The sequence below is a fragment of the Diabrotica undecimpunctata genome, chromosome 1 (assembly GCF_040954645.1).
Source record: "Diabrotica undecimpunctata isolate CICGRU chromosome 1, icDiaUnde3, whole genome shotgun sequence".
Classification (NCBI taxonomy): Eukaryota; Metazoa; Arthropoda; class Insecta; order Coleoptera; family Chrysomelidae; genus Diabrotica; species Diabrotica undecimpunctata.
This window is the reverse complement of record NC_092803.1, coordinates 186,072,031-186,089,074: the sequence shown is the minus strand read 5'-3', so window position 1 is coordinate 186,089,074 and position 17,044 is coordinate 186,072,031. Positions and strand designations below refer to the sequence as shown.

Sequence of the window (17,044 nt, the reverse complement as noted above, 5' to 3'; positions counted from 1 at the left end):
GATATAAATGGAGGTCTGTTGATTTATTAAGTGCTGCATTACCAAAAGTAGAAATAACCCGTAACTGGAGAGGTCCATTTTTTGTTACGTGTATGGTGAGTTGGGGTCACACTGACTCCAATTTGTTTTGCAAAATTAGACACTGATATTTGTTTATATTTAAAAAAAATTACTTCAATAACTTAAAGACGTTAATTTTTAATTAACGTCTTAATTTTTTTAACATAATAATCATAAGAAATTAATAGTTTAGTATTAATGAGACAGTAAACATTAAGAGTTAATTTTCTCGAAACAAACAATTACGGACTTAACGGATTTTTGCAGTAAGCCCACGATATTATAAACTTATTGACGGAAGAAATATCCAAAATTGTATAAAAACAAGTAAGAGGCCATCTTTGACTTCTACGATGTGTAGAACACACTGTACATTTTTCATGTAATGCATCGACACCTCCTTTTATTTGATTATAAAGCTGGATAATTTGGGGTTTGTTTGTTTCATCGTTTACTGCATTACTGTAATGCATTGAAGACATCAAAAGTATCGCTTTTCGTGTTTTAGGTACATATGAAACTAATGTAACTCTATCCCCAAATAGAAATAGAGGTGATCCCGTGAGCCTCGTTTTAGTTGGCAAGAAAGAAATAGGTATCACCGTTTTATTTATTTTTTTTAACAATATCTACCCACGTAAGTTAGGTCTCGGTTCCTCAACTCAGTTATCACCTCTAAGGATGTAAACCAGTTGTCTGCCGTTACGTTAGAACACTCAATACATTTTACTAGACGAAGAACTGATTGCGTTGGTTTGTTAAATTTTCTTTCCTCTTCTGACAATGTTTGGCCATCATTTCCAGCACCTGTATATACATACCCATCCAAAAAGTTATGGGTTCGGGCGTCATTTTGTGCCATTATCTTTAAGCCATATTTTCGGGGTTTTTGAGGCATGTACATGCGAAATAAACATCTACCCCGAAAACCAATGAGCATTTCATCAATACAAACATACCTACTGCCCTATGCATTATTTTTTTTTTGCTGTTTTCTACAAACTTATTGAAAATTGATGAAATGTTTTTCAGTTTTTTCACGTTCTTCCTTCGTAGTTTCGTCATCAAACCTAAGCGCTGTCAAAAGTACTAAGAATCGTTTTACTGTCATGGTGCATCTAAAAATTTCTCTACCAGTACCGTCGGTGGCGAATATCGAACTCAATTCTTCCGTATTGAATTTAAATATGGCTGAGTAAAATAACAAACCGATAAACGCTCTCAGTTCAATAATGTCTAAATCTTTTAGATCTCTTCTATTACTATCGGTATATTTCGTTCTAATCCTGGCAAGTTTTCATTTGTTCTAAGAACAATCCCTTCTAAAGTATCGTTTGTTATTATACATTCCCAAGCACTTTTCTGGAGACACAATTTGAGGGATAATTGTTCTTCGATTTGAAGGTGGAGCTTCTGCAGTCCACTTGTATCGATTTTTGCCATAGTACGTTCTCGAAGGGCCTGGAGTTTGTTGCTGCTCATGTGGATCCGAGTCGGAATTAACCTCCGAAGGTGCAGCAATTTGCGGGATATTATCTTTAACATCCAATAGGGGTTCCACAGTTTCCGGCTACCATTCAATTTATGAATCAGTTTCGTGTTCGCTAACATAGTCGGGATCATTGTCTGAGTCATCGTTACCACTGAAATCACTCTCATCCGCGTCTAGAATACTTTGAGCCATTTGTTCAAATCTAGGATCATCGAAATCCATTTTATTATATCGTGACAGGTCCATTTTCAACTGAAAATAAAAAAAAAACTAATTACTAAAAAAAACGTAACCGGTGGGGTGGGGTCACAGTGTCCCCACGACGTAGTTATTTCCGTATAATTTGTAAACATTTACCTATTTGCTCACGACTATCACACAACAGTCCGTTAGCGTCTTTGCTGGTGTTTCAGTTGTTAGGACGTTTTATAATTTCGATGACTTCATGATTTATAATATAAATATAATATAAGAAATAATTCTCGATTTTAAGAAACGTATAGGAGCGATGTTTTTTGCTTTTTAGAAATCAGTTTTGTGACCTGTATGAATATGATTTGGGCTGGGGCTGAATTAATATCGGAATGTTTTACAGATATAGAAAGTTCGTAAATACGGTTGTGGATTCGTTATTTTGTCTGTCCTATGTATGTTCGTGGGCAACTGGAACAAGGTATCTCATAGACATCATGGTCTTCATTGGGGATTTGGTCTTTTACGAATCTGACGAGATTGGACAAGTTGGTGTGAGTAGTGTGAAGATGGTTTTGATGTTTAGAGAGTTAAGAATTCTAAAGATCTTGTTAGTGACATCTTTGATAAAAGGTAGAAAGATTTTGGGTTGATCAAGCTGCAAGGTCTTTGAATGTTCGTATTGATTTTGGCTTTGTGGTAGCCATTATTTTGTAAGAGTATTTGACTTATTGAATTGATATTAAATAATCTGTGATTTTCGTCGCTAAATCTTATGGAACGGGAAACAACAGTGTTGATAACTGAATTCCATATTCCTCTTGATAATAGCTGCAAAATAGGTACCGAAACATTGAGTTTTAAATTCTCAACGCGGTTCTTTCTGAAAATTTTATTTTATTTACATCGCGAACATTTATTTAAACGTATAATAAATATTTATTCCTTTTTTTCGTGGAAGCCGGTCATACTGTTGGCTTATTGTACAGAGGAGAAAACGACGAACCCCTAATTCACATAATCCGTACCAACAGGTTTTGACTCGTTTCGTAGCCGTCGACATCCGTAAAATATTGTTTTCGAATAGAATGAACGGAAACGTTAGGTGTCTGATGCAATACTTTCCGGGCAGTGCGAGTTGTTCATATTTAAACGAAACGTGCATGATAATATGCTACGACCTTTTTTTAGACTTAAATAAATTGGTGTTAGAGATCTGACAAGATAGTAAACGGTAGAAAACTAAACAGAAATGCACTGCATCCTAAGAAAAAAAAAAGAAGCCATCTCTATTTAAAATTTTAGAAGGTCTGATAAAATGCTGGTTTTCCCGCTATTTAAAATTCTTTTAAATAACGTCTACTCTAGCTGCTTTACTTGTAATGAAACAACTTTTCAATAATTCATTATTTTGTATTTAAATTGTGTCTACAATTATCAGTATATGTACGAGGAATGACAGTAAATTAATATTTTTTACAATGGAAATTCGAAAATATATTAAACATATTGTAATAAGATAGTCCTTCTGGTCGTCATTATTATAATCGTCATCATTATCATATCATCACCTGTAACAAGAAAGATATATAAAACAAATTGTTTTCGAATAAAACTAGCATATTATTCCGTTTTTCCGTATAAACTATTTAAAAACCACATTTGTTTAATACTTCTTTACGAGTCCAAAACACCGTTTAAGATATGCCCGATTGACTAAATTTGCTTTATTTTGAATTCTATTCGCAGAAACATTTGATGGAGGTCAAATAGTTGCGGTTTGGGTCTTAATGATAACAAAGATTGCCGAGCTTTGCTATATTAAAACTCTAAAGGTGGGTACACATATGCGAGCCGAACGGTATACGTACAGTACGCGTACAGATCCTTGAAAAATATTCTACATCGTACTAATCGCATACTTATCTCGATCCATGGAAAGCGACAAACCAACAACGAACACACATGTGCGAAATGATTCATTTTATTTATAATTTGGGTACTGATTTATGTTCCTGTTTTTGCTTGTTTAACAAAAATAAAATTATGTACAGTAATCATCGACGTATAAATAAAGATTTTATCTTTATTTATACGTCCATGACAATAATCAGTTTACTGTTTTCTCACGTCTCTCTAGGAAGGAACACGTCATTCACACAATGTCGATTTGATGACACAATAAAAATGTTCGCTGCGTCTAGTAAGCGCCGTCCAAACTGAAAGCCGAGCTTCCTTTGAAGTCGTGAAATAAACCGCAACAATTTGGTTCGCGACGAGTCACGATGAAACAGTACGCAAGCGGTTTTTTCTGCCGTACACATTAAGGCGGGTACACATATGCGAGCAGAACTGTTCGCGAACCGTTTGTGAACGCTATATTCGTTAATTTGTACGACGGGACGAACCGCTTGCGAGCTGTTCGTTCGTTGCTCGTCAGGAACCACCGCCTGTCGGTTTTTGGGACGAACACAAAGAATGTTCGCAGAACTATAAATTGTGTCTATAAATTGTTTCTGCTAAGTGTGCGATGAGATCATTCGGTTAAACAAAATTGCTGAACGAGCGCGGCTTATTTAAAAGTAATTAGAGAAATTAATCACAGATAATCTAAACAAAATACCGAAATGTTTAGATTAACGAAGTAAATTAATTCTCGGTTTGTTATTAGATACTTAGGGTATTAGATAGCCTGAACATAAACATATTTTCAACGAACTCTTCGCGAACAGCTCACGAGCAGTTCGCAAACAGTTCGGCTCGCATATGTGTACCCGCCTTTAACGAATATAGCGTTCACAAACGGTTCGCGAACAGTTCTACTCGCAAATGTGTACCCGCCTTAAGACATGCTTGCTGGGCAATGTTTGACATGCAATGGGTGTACCCTGTAGCTAATCATGTGACAAAATCACTTAGTTTTTGCAAATTTTAAGTATAAATTTATTGTTTTTTGATGATTAAATTTTGAATATATTTTATTTATTATATTATTTTAGATTATATCTACTTATTTTATTAAATTAATTCATGTTTAAGTTGTTACTTCAAAAAATATGTGTGTTAGACCTCTTGACCACTGAACAGTAACATAATAGTTAGAACCTTGTATGGCAGTCAAAGGCGTCAAGCCGCAGAATTATTGGGTGAGAAACTGACCGTTAGTGTTAACGCTTCTAAATTTTGTCATAATCTACAATATCAGTTAATCTTTAGTAATAAGTAATATTATAAAAATAGTCGCATTTAGGTTCTCAAAATTTATTAATTCAAATAATGAAAATAAAACTAGAAAAAGGAACTATGGCTATATTGTCAAAGTCAAAATAATTTATTTTCATTGGACCTTCTAAATAGGTGCTTTAAAAAGTCTTTACAAAATATCAAAATGAGAATCGAAAGAAAAGAAAAATTAAATGAAATTAAAAAAAAAACAATTTAAGATGAAAACATAAAAGATGAAAAACTACTTTTGTCATCATCGTAAGTTGGATATTACGCACCAATCAATTTTATCATTAGTAAAATATTACGAGGGCCGTTAAATAAGTTCTTAGAAAAAGATAAAAAAAAAACAATTGTCTTCGATATTTCTTTTTTTTTCTCAGTGTACTAAAAACTAAGCATGTTCTCAATGAAACAAACTCTTGGCTTTTCTAGAAACTTATTAAACGATCCTTATATGCTTTTTAAATATTTTTTAACACCTGTGTAACATTTGTCATCTGATAGATACACTACTATTCTTCTTCTTCTTCCTTTGCCCTATCCGTTTCGGACGTTAGCTATTAACAAGGCTATTTTGACTTTGTTTACGGCACCTCTGAACAGTTCAGTCGATGTTAGTCCGAACCATTGTTGCAGGTTATGCATCCATGAGTGTCGTCTTCTTCCCGGTCCCCTCCTACTGTCGATTCTTCCTTGGACTATTAACTGTAGCAGCCGGTACTTAGTATGCCTCATGACATGTCCGAAGTACTCAAGCTTCCGTTTCTTTACGGTAAAGATTATTTCTTTGCTTTTGCCTATTCTCTGCATTACTTCCACGTTAGTGATGTGGTCTGTCCAGGATAAATTATGTTATAATCTACAATATCAGTTAATCTTTAGTAATAAGTAATATTATAAAAATAGTCGCATTTAGGTTCTCAAAATTTATTAATTCAAATAATGAAAAGAAAACTAGAAAAAGGAACTATGGCTATATTGTCAAAGTCAAAATAATTTATTTTTATTGGGCCTTTAAAAAGTCTTTACAAAATATCAAAATAAGAATCAAAGGAAAAGAAAAATTAAATGAAATTTAAAAAAAAAACAATTTAAGATGAAAACATAAAAGATGAAAAACTACTTTTGTCATCATCGTAAGTTGGATATTACGCACCAATCAATTTTATCATTAGTAAAATATTACGAGGGCCGTTAAATAAGTTCTTAGAAAAAGATAAAAAAAAACAATTGTCTTCGATATTTCTTTTTTTTTTTCTCAGTGTACTAAAAACTAAGCATGTTCTCAATGAAACAAACTCTTGGCTTTTCTAGAAACTTATTAAACGATCCTTATATGCTTTTTAAATATTTTTTAACACCTGTGTAACATTTGTCTTCTGATAGATACACTACTATTCTTCTTCTTCTTCCTTTGCCCTATCCGTTTCGGACGTTGGCTATTAACAAGGCTATTTTGACTTTGTTTACGGCACCTCTGAACAGTTCAGTCGATGTTAGTCCGAACCATTATTGCAGGTTATGCATCCATGAGTGTCGTTTTCTTCCCGGTCCCCTCCTACTGTCGATTCTTCCTTGGACTATTAACTGTAGCAGTACTTAGTATGCCTCATGACGTGTCCGAAGTACTCAAGCTTCCGTTTCTTTACGGTGAAGATTATTTCTTTGCTTTTGCCTATTCTCTGCATTACTTCCACGTTAGTGATGTGGTCTGTCCAGGATATCCGAAGAATACGGCGATATATCCATAGCTCAAAGGATTCTAGTTTCTTCAGGGTGGCTTCCGTTGTGGTCCATGCCTCTGCTCCATAGAACAAGAGCAGGAAGACATAACACTTGACCAGTCTTAATTTTAGTTCCATTGAGATTTTGCTTGTGAACCACTTTTTCATGTTGTTGAACGCGTTTCGCGCTGTTTCAATATGTGATCTTATTTCTGTTGACTGGTCCCATTTTGTGTTGACTGTGGTTCCAAGATATGTGTATGTCTCCACTTGTTCTATTTTTCGGTTGTTTAATGTCAATTGCATCGGAGGTTGTTGTGTTCTGCTGATGAGCATACATTTAGTTTTGGTTGTATTGAGTTCTAAACCATATTCTTGACTTGCTGTGTGTATGCTTTGCATGAGTCTTTGAAGCTCGTTGCAGTCATTTGCGATAATAACTGTGTCGTCAGCATATCTAATATTATTGATTACCTCTCCGTTTACTTTGATATTCTCCGAAACTTCTCCCACACTACTATTACTACTAATAATTAATCTTCTTCATCACTCTCTGTATCGGACTTTTCTTGTCCATCTTCATCTTTTGGTTCCAAGCTCTCATAAAACTTGTGATATGTAGATGGCACACTCCCATTTTCACATAGTTTTAAAAGGTCTTTTAATTTATTTTTGTTTATCTTAGGCTTCGACAGATATAACCTTGATATTTCAAAATCAGGTATGTTCTGCGCTGTCTTATTTTAATTTTCAGTGAGTCAAATTCGTTGTCATTTAATCTATATTTAAAATAAATAGTTTTATGGCAACTTTTACGATACTGGATCCATTTAACTTTTATCCACCTCATTTTTCCCTGTTCTGCTGGAGACTTGTTTGTAATTACCTGGCTGCTATATTTTTTATATTTTTAAAAGTCAGAATAATCCATTTCAATTACTTTGTGATAAGGTTTACTTGTTTTTGCAGTGCGAGCGACTATATACCATCTTTCTGGTTAATACACGTCAACTTGCTTTCCACGGGACTCTATTGTATAGGTAGCTGCTCCACGGCCTGTAAGAACATAGCAGATATAATAGTGTTTCTATTTTGTCGTAATTCTGTGTCCGAATAAAATGTCACTTCTTCTTTGGTACCTAGTGAAACCAGAAGTTGCCATCACCCTCATGCCAGATGTAAAGTATAGTTGACCTACTTTACAACTAGGGGTCAAAAATATTTTTTTTTCTAAATCCATAGTAAAGCAAGAGAAATTTATATCACATTTGGTGTGGTCCTTGTCAACTTTTTTGTGTTCCCTATCTACTTCTTTACGAGCGAAGTGTACTTTATAAGCTTCTTCATCTTTTACCTTCTCCTGGTCTGACTTGTTTTTGTACTGTGTACAAAAGTCACACTGATCTTTTTTTGGGAGTGTAAAGCCCGTAGTTGAACTCTGACACGAAGACCGATATGTAGAAACTGAATTTCTCTGGCTCAACATTAACTTCATTACAATATTCCAAATAGTCCATATACAAACGAGTTTTACTCAATCCAGATGGCAAACATTTTCTCTTACTTCTGCTGCGGCAGTAATGTGAATCAACTACGGGCAGTGCTTGAATATGTTTCTTAATTATATTTTTCACATCCTCTGATTTTTTGTTGGGCGGTTCTTTGTGACCCCGGTGATTTATTTCCGTAATACCATGTAACGTTATAAACGTCACATCTTTATTAATTTATATTTTAATAATTATTTCATTTAAATTTCTTAATTAATTTATTAATTTCTTTATCTTCAGTTTAATTTTTACTATTTTTCACAAAATAGTTGGCGCCCTATGTTTTTTCTTTTTTTCCTCTGTCTTTATTTTCTCTCTCTTTCTGTCTCGTAGAATAAATATTCGCCCTCTCTCTTTTTGTTCGGCAGACTATTCTGTTCCGTGTTGACAGACAAGCTAGTTTCATGATATCTATAGCAACATCCTATGACATCTGGGCTAACTTCATTCAGTCTCCCACTTTCTGTCAAAACAACTTTTCTGTAGTGGGATTATTATTTGTCTGTTTTTGAAATTTATAAAAGAAGGCAAAAATTATTATAAGACTCATTTTTATGGTCTTCAAATTCTCTTGGGTTTATTGGACATATCAAAACTTTATTGGTTTACTGGACAGTTTACTGGACATTTTATTGGTTTATTGGACGTATCGAAACTTTATTGGTTTGCTGGACAGTTTACTGGACATTTTATTGGTTTATTGGACATATCAAAATTTTATTGGTTTTATTGGCATATTTGGATTTCAACAATTGGTCAGGACATACAGCCACGCGTGACTGCAGCTCTCCAGAAGCCACAAATTCTAATTGGAGGACCCAACAGCTAGAACACACAAGCAGCCCATCGAAGCAATAAGTAACACTTATTAACTGTTAAGCTTTGGCAGGGATAATTATTGTTTTTCTATTCATTTAAATAAATATGTTTGGTTAATATTTGTCTTATTTGCTATCAACTGAGAACTCAGGTTCAATCCCTAGTTTAAGACAAGACGAACTCACCCTTGAGATACTGAGCTAGGCAAGGTATAGACGATAAGCTCCCATGGTTAATTGAGGTATTATTTTTACAATAGTACTTCAATTCTCTTTGGTAGTCTCATCGTTACAACCAGAATAAGTCAATTTTATCAATGCAGTTTCAACTTTTTTGCTTGAGATGTCGTATGTAGCCAAAAAGAACTGTTTGTACACTTGGACCCTTTGCTTATAGCACATCAACGTGTATTGTAACGTATGGGCTCGTTTGTAATTCTCTCCACAGTACCTTCTTTTTACAGGAATACGCTTTACGCTGTTTTTAATAAAAGTCCATTTTGATCTCTCAGAATCCAGGCTTAGATATTCACTTAACATTTGCTCACGCTCTGTTTTTTCTATTTTGGTATTGCACTTATAATGGCATTTACAGGTAACATCTCTAACCATCCTAGCTCGAATGTTATTCCCTGTTCTATTCTAATATGTTTGATATTCTTTGCCTGACATTCTCAATATCTTTTGTGAATTTCTCTTCCAGTTGTTTGGGTTTCGCTTTCGTTTTCGAGATAACAGCTTTTCAGTTGGGTTTGTAGAAGTGGCGGAACATGGTACTACACTATTGTCATTATTATCAGAAGAACTGGAAGTTTCTGCTATAAGGACTTGACGGTTTTGAGGTTTCCAATTTTGAGCACTGTCGTAGTTAAAGGATATTACAGATGTAGATGATCCAGGCATATTAGGGTCTTGTTGAACTTCAGGTAGATGGGGTGCTACTTGGTGTAGATCTTGAAACTCCGGTGGCATGTTCAAGTCCTCATTGTGTATAATATCAATATTATCTAGTGTCATATTTTTAAGGTTTGCATTCTCAGCTTGATCAGCTCTTTTGTTCACATCCACATACTGTGCTTGTATTATATCCTGACTACATTCTCCAATTGGTATACTAGGTGAGTGATTATGGAGCACTACATATTCATCTCGTCCAGATATTTCACGAAATTCGACAGATTGTGCTTGTACACCAAGTTGATCAGAATCTGTAAGTAAACAAAAATTTTAATTTTTAAATTTTAATTAAAAATTTAAAATAAAAAAAAATCAAATTTTAATCACTTGGCGTAAATGTGTCCTGTGTCCGTCAGGACCCTAAAAGTGTAGGAAAGGTATGCTAAATACACAAATTTTAGTCAGTTACCAGGTATCAATACAAACAAATATAGAATAAAAATTAATATTTCACTTACCTTTGAGATTATTTCGATTTTCTTTATTTTGGTAAAAACTATTTAAAGCTAAATTAACCATATTTTTCGCACGCGAATATTCCAAGAGATTGAAAACACTGAAACTACTGAAACACTGTTACAATCTACAACATATTAGTGAATAAAAACATGTTTACAGGTTTTTAATATGACTCATATTTTTACGTATCAACTTACAAACTGAAAAAATGAAATCAAACACCCAGTCACGGATAGCTAAACCACACGACTGGTTAAAAATACATTTTCGTATTAACTTCTTGTTTAATTTGCGTAGTAAAGAGTAAGAACTTATTATTTGCTATCATTAGTGTAAAAACCGTTTAAATGTAACCGATGCGTGGACCGTTTACATTATATTGAGTGGTCAACAGAGATACGCCACTCAAATCTGTTGTCTTTGAATTTTTTTAAGATAGAGATAAATAAATTATGGAAGTAAATGAATACAAGCGGCTTATTGTAGTTGACTGTTTTAAAGTGTGTGTGCTAGATCTATTGGCGAATTTTAAAATAGTATAGAAGAAGACATTTATTGCTCAAATCCTTTAACCACGGCATTCTTTCAGGGTTTTAAATGCATCCTATGCACCTAACGCAATTTCTATAAAATTGTGGCTTGGCTTCCATGACCTCCACGGCGACGATATATAAATTACGTATTATATATATATATATATATATATATATATATATATATATATATATATATATATATATATATATATATATGTTAGTTTTGATATTTCCGCGGGAGCTGTATGTTATATCAATGGTATTCCGGGTTTGACTCCGCGTTAAATGTTGTTGGTTTTGATAAAAACCATTTTGACGACGTTTCGGCAAGATCTCACTTGCCATTTTCAAGTCTCTCTGGATGGTCTGCTTCTTGTCGATGTTCGAGTAGAAGTGACGCTACGGGTGTTAGGCAGCTGGCTTGACAAAAGCCAGCTGCCTAACTTCTACTCCTTCTTCTAACTTCTACTATATATATATATATATATATATATATATATATATATATATATATATACGTATTTATATTAAAAAAAATTAAAAATTCTTACCTTATCGTTAGCACACATATAGGACAGCATCTACATCGAGGTTTGAGAGTTAGCTGCCACGATTTACAAACAGGGTTAACACATTTTACGCCATCACAATGGGGCTCAAATTGTGCCGGTGCGCATTGGGGACAGCATTTACATTTCACCGTAGTGAGAACTTCGCCACGCATACAGTCCAGTTTGGGACACAGAACAGCTTCGCAGTTGGTTTCGCAATCTCTTGGTAAGCATTCGTAGCAACAGGAGCATGGTGGTTTTTTGGCTTCGAATCCTGGTTGACACGTTGGTTGATAACAACGCACGGTCTCACATTCTTTTTCTGTCGGGCACGGAGGTGGAGGTGGCTCAACGCAGTCTTTCTTTGGAGGGCTGTGTGCTAAAACTGCTAAAATGCAAAGAGGCAGTGTGATTATCCACTTCATACTAATGCGTAAAAAAATAATCAACTTTTGTTATTTATAAGACGTTCTTAGTAGTAATAATTATGAAGTATTAAACTATGTAGATTAAAATCTAATTCTCTTTAATGTTTAACGACTTGATTAGCTAATGAACCTGCCGTTTACATGTCTCGACAAACGGGTAATAAGCTAAACGATTTTAAATACTTCTTTTATTAAACATATTTTATACAAACATTAAGTTTCGATAAGAAATATTATTTATAATCTAAATTGACACTTTTAATGAGCGGTATTTAAAATATATCTGAAAATATTTTTCAATTCTTGATATTTATTAAATTGTATATATTTTTTTAATAAAAAGACTTTATAAATAACCGAGTTAAGATAACAAAAAATAATTTGCTTACTAAGGTTATTTGCGAGTTCAGTAATTATTTGCAATTTATAATTCTTTCAATTCAGTCAATCAAAAAAAAAAATGTAAAAACCACCTTTTAACAAATTCTTGTTAAATTAAATCGAATATGCGAGAACGAGAATTGCTGCCAATAATAAAAAAAAGAAAAACTGCTTATCTATTATCGGTTCAGAATTTTTCGATAGCTCACTACAAATTTAACCCTAATTAGAGAAATGAAATACAGAGAGGATAGGTAATACGATATAATAGTAAAAACCAACCTGAAACTGACGGTTTAAGATATTTTCGACCCACCTTGTATTTATACCTTATAATCCTATTAGGAGGGTATAGTGAATGGTTAGAGATCACCGACCAGTGTCGTAGAGTATATGATTGTAACATGTATTTGAACTAAATAAATATATTTTTTAAATTTTACTAATGTAAATTGTATTTTTTAATTAAACTTATTTATTTTATTCAAAAATAAAAAATTTCTTGCCATTTGTAAAAGATACATTTATTTAATTGAGGGGAAAGGCGCCAAATGTCGCCTGGCAAAATTTTCAATGTGTTTTAAATGTATCCATTATTTTCGAATCCGGAGAAAACTAATAAATATTTTTGAAAAATTTAAAAGCAGAATGAAAGATTACATTATTACTGAGGGCAGAAAGTCCCTGAAAACTTCTACAATGTTTATTTTAATATGTTATGTAACAGGGATGGAAATAAAAGAGAAAATATAGTATAATTTTTAATTGAAAACATTGCATGCAAAAGAAACTTTTTATTTATTCTAATAAATATTTCATTCTGCCTTTAAATTTTTCAAAAATGCTTTTTAGTTTTCTCAGGATTTGAAAAAAAATGGAAACATTTAAAACACATTGAACATTTTGACAGGCGACATTTTGCGCCTTTACCCTTTAATAGCTTACGATTACAATTACTATTACTTACCTTATATAATTACGATTAGAAAACTATTCAAATGCAAAATAAATAGGATCAACTTCGGAATCCGAGTCGTCTTGAGGGTTAATAATTAGCGGTTGTGTCTCTTCGGTAGCATCAATTATGTTATCAAGATCCCACATTTTTTGTTATTCTTCTATTACATGTCTTACTACATCTTTCCAGTTTTGTTCTGTAATATGTTGTAAAGACTCGTATAACAATTCACGTACAGCTTGTATTTTATATGACGTATTTTTTCTAGCCACATAACTTTTCATTTGTGTCCAAATGAGTTCAATTAGATTTATTTCTCAGTGGTAGGTTGGAAGTATAAGGACTGTGATGTTTCGCCTTTCCGCCATTTTGTCAACTACGTATTTCTTGAACTTAGATTTGTGTTGCCGGCAATTTTTAAAAGTTCTGCTTTTACTATTCCATCTTCGTAAGGGAGATACTTATTCCGCAGCCAATCAAGAATATCCTGTTTCTTCCACGCAGTCGTTGGAAGTCTTTCTACTAGTCGTGAATGTTTAGGTTCATTATCTAATACTATAATTGAATTTGGTGGTATGTGTTCAATCATCTGCTCAAAATACTCTTCGAAAACATCAGCTGTCATCTCCTCGTGATAGTCTTTGTGCTTTTGGAATGAAATTCCAACAAACCATGCTTAACAAATCCGTATTCACTGCCAATGTGAGAAATTATTAATCTACTGCCTTTACCAGAAGATGGGGAGATACCAGTAGACCAACCTTCCATAAAGGCTTGCCTGGAGCTTAATATATTTTTATCTGTCCAAACTTTTTTAGAGTATGACCTGAGTTTACCCACGTTTTATCCTGGTAGAAGATTGGCCTTCCTTCAGCCCGGAATTTTCGTATGGATCTTAGATAATTTCTTCTCCAACATATTATCTCCTCCCGGTCAATCAAAAGTGATTTTCGGTCTGATTTCTCCCACCGGAAATTTAATTCTTTTAAAACTTGCCACAATTTAGTTCGTCCAATATGAGGCAAATCCGGGTCGTCTCTAACTTCTTGTAAAATTTTGTTTAGGTTTGGTATTTCTTTTTTGAAAAAAAATCCATGAATTTTCCTTCGAATACCATTTTTGGCAAATTCATCAATTTCAATAGGCTTTTTCCCTCTTTTTAAGTGTTCGTTTGTGTTTGGGCTAGGTATACCGTGTTTTTTTCTTTCTGATAGGAACCTATATATAGTTGACTTCCATCCTAATTATCTTGCAACGAATAGTACCTTCGGATATGAATTCCAGGTTTTCTACTAAAGTGATTAAACGCGAAGATTAGTATTATTAGTATTAGTATTAGTATTAGTATTAGTATTAGTATTAGTATTAGTATTAGTATTAGTATTAGTATTATTAGAAATATCCAAAGAGATAAGGTATTCTTATTTACAAAATTGTTAATGGTTAAATTCTTATTTTTATTAATATAATATAATAACCAACATTAGTAACCAACAGTATTAAAACATTATATTATTATTTAATGAATAAACACCTTAGGAACGCCTATGATTTACGACCGTCTTATGAGTTTGAGGCACATTTCGTGCTATCAACAATTTGTGAACGGAGTATAGCTCATACATTTCTAAATTCCAAGTACCATTTCTATTATAAAAGCTTATTATGGAAGGGAAGATAGAAAGAAAATGGGGCATCGAAGGAAAGAAATACTTATGACTTAAAAACATAAGATATTGGACAAACCTTGATGCCCATGCACTCTTTAGAGCCACACAAGACCGAGAGGAGTATGTCAGAATTGTCGCCAACATCCACTAATTGGATAGGGCATCATAAGAAGCAGAATAGAATTCTTAAAAAAGGGAATGGAGATGAGTTTGTAATATGCATTTGGTTTCGTGACAAATACTACCTACTTTTAACTTAATTACACCTAGATAAAATTAATTATAGGGTGAAAATCAGAGGTTGTCATAGTATACGAAATATTATAGATATGATACAAACAAATAATTTAAATGGCTACAATATATAATTCTAGATAGTATGTGTCTAGTTTTCATTTATTCTACTAATGTTGAAATGTTTTTTTTTATTGCTGACTTCTTATTTTAGTATTGGCAACCAGAGCTTGCTACATTCTACTTTCTTGATTAAATAGCATAAGAGCTGCTTCTTTGATTTTTCTCTTTCTAATGTATGTTTCTTTCATGACTAATGATGCATCTTTATATTGTACTCCGTGCTCGTAATCCTATGCATGTTTACAAATCTGCAATTTGTCGTAGTCTATGTTTTCGATGTATGTTTCATACCCGTTTATCCTGACAGTCTATCTATACAGCCCTTGCTGTCCTTCCTCTTTTTCGTTTGTAACTATATGGTCTCCAGTGTATAATCATCTTATTCCATCTGTCGTAATTCTGTCTTATGGTATGTCCAGCGAACTTTCACTTAAGTTTTGCTGTCTGCGTTAATACATCGGTCACTTTTGTTTTGTTGCGGATCCAAGTATTTCTTTTCTTGTCTGATAGCCTGATGTTCAGCACTTGCCTTTATATGGCTCTTTGGGTCTTTGCTATTTTTACCATGTTTTCCTTTGTAAACGTCCAAGTTTGAGAACCATAGTTGAGAGCAGGAAGCCAACCGTATCTTTCTCTTTATTTCTCTTGTCTGATTTTCTTTATTTAATTTAACTAGTTGTCCCAGATATACATATTTTTTTGTTGTTCTATAGTTGTTTGTGCAATTGTAATTATTAATTCTTCTGGTTGGTTGCTCATAATTTTCGTTTTATTATAATTCATTTGTAGACCTATTTTTGTTGTAAATGAAATCCTGACAAAATATATATATATATATATATATATATATATATATATATATATATATATATATATATATATAAAATATTTATATATGTAATATATATATATATTTATATATATATATATATATATATATATATATATATATATATATATATATATATATATATATATATATATATATATATATATATATATATATGATAATTTAATTTTAAAATTCCATATACAAAATGAAATCAACTATGATCTAAGGAGCAAATTTAAATAAAAAAAATATGTAATGAATTTTAATGTAGACGCCAGTTTAATAAACATATATTTTTCTCATCTCAGAGTTCTTAATTGAGTCCAAAAACATTATATTTTCTTTTATGTGCTTAAAAACGGTGCTTAAAAAAAGAAGAGTACAAGGAAATAATTAAAAGAAATCAATTAGTGCAATAAATTCAAAATATAATAACCAAATACCTTTGTAGAATTTGATACACTAAATAAATATCTTATAAATAAATGTTTCGTGGCAGTTAATGTGTCTTGTAGTTGGCTGTTATAATAAAAATAACATGCTTTGTACGCTAACAGCGACATCTAAACGAAGCAAAAAAAATCAAGACACCTCTCTTCGACAGCGAGTTGGGTGAACCGCAAATTCAAAGTCCCTTACTAGAGGCTATTGAATGATACTAGGAATATTCTTTTATTCCGACATGCACCTGGTACGTGTTAGGCACCTAGGAATATAGTGAAAGGTAGACATCTAAATAGAAATGCACTGTACCAAGAACTGAAGAAGCCATCTCTTAAAATTCTTATAAATAACATTCTGATCTAGCTGCACTATCAGTAATAAAACAACTTTTTAATAATTTATTATTT

At 32.8% G+C, this 17,044-nt stretch overlaps 1 protein-coding gene across 2 annotated transcripts; it reads right to left on the bottom strand.

Moving 5' to 3' along the window:
• Nucleotides 1-1,120: 1,120 nt before the first annotated feature.
• On the bottom strand, nucleotides 1,121-12,177 carry LOC140441681 (uncharacterized). Of its 2 annotated transcripts, none has more exons than XM_072532564.1 (2): nucleotides 11,568-12,177; nucleotides 1,121-1,804 (listed from the first exon to the last, which is right to left on the bottom strand). In XM_072532564.1, exons 1-2 carry the CDS (start codon nucleotides 11,990-11,992, stop codon nucleotides 1,801-1,803), a joined length of 429 nt encoding a protein of 142 aa, XP_072388665.1. In that variant the 5' UTR covers nucleotides 11,993-12,177; the 3' UTR covers nucleotides 1,121-1,800. The 2 variants fall into 2 exon arrangements, with proteins under 2 accessions (XP_072388665.1, XP_072388655.1); XM_072532554.1 differs by lacking the exon at nucleotides 1,121-1,804 and adding an exon at nucleotides 3,145-3,315 and having other exon boundaries at nucleotides 11,568-12,176.
• Nucleotides 12,178-17,044: the final 4,867 nt, after the last annotated feature.

What these genes read in the sequence shown, in the direction of transcription:
- LOC140441681 (XM_072532564.1), bottom strand. Translation starts at nt 11,992, where the DNA reads ATGAAGTGGATAATCACACTGCCTCTTTGCATTTTAGCAGTTTTAGCA.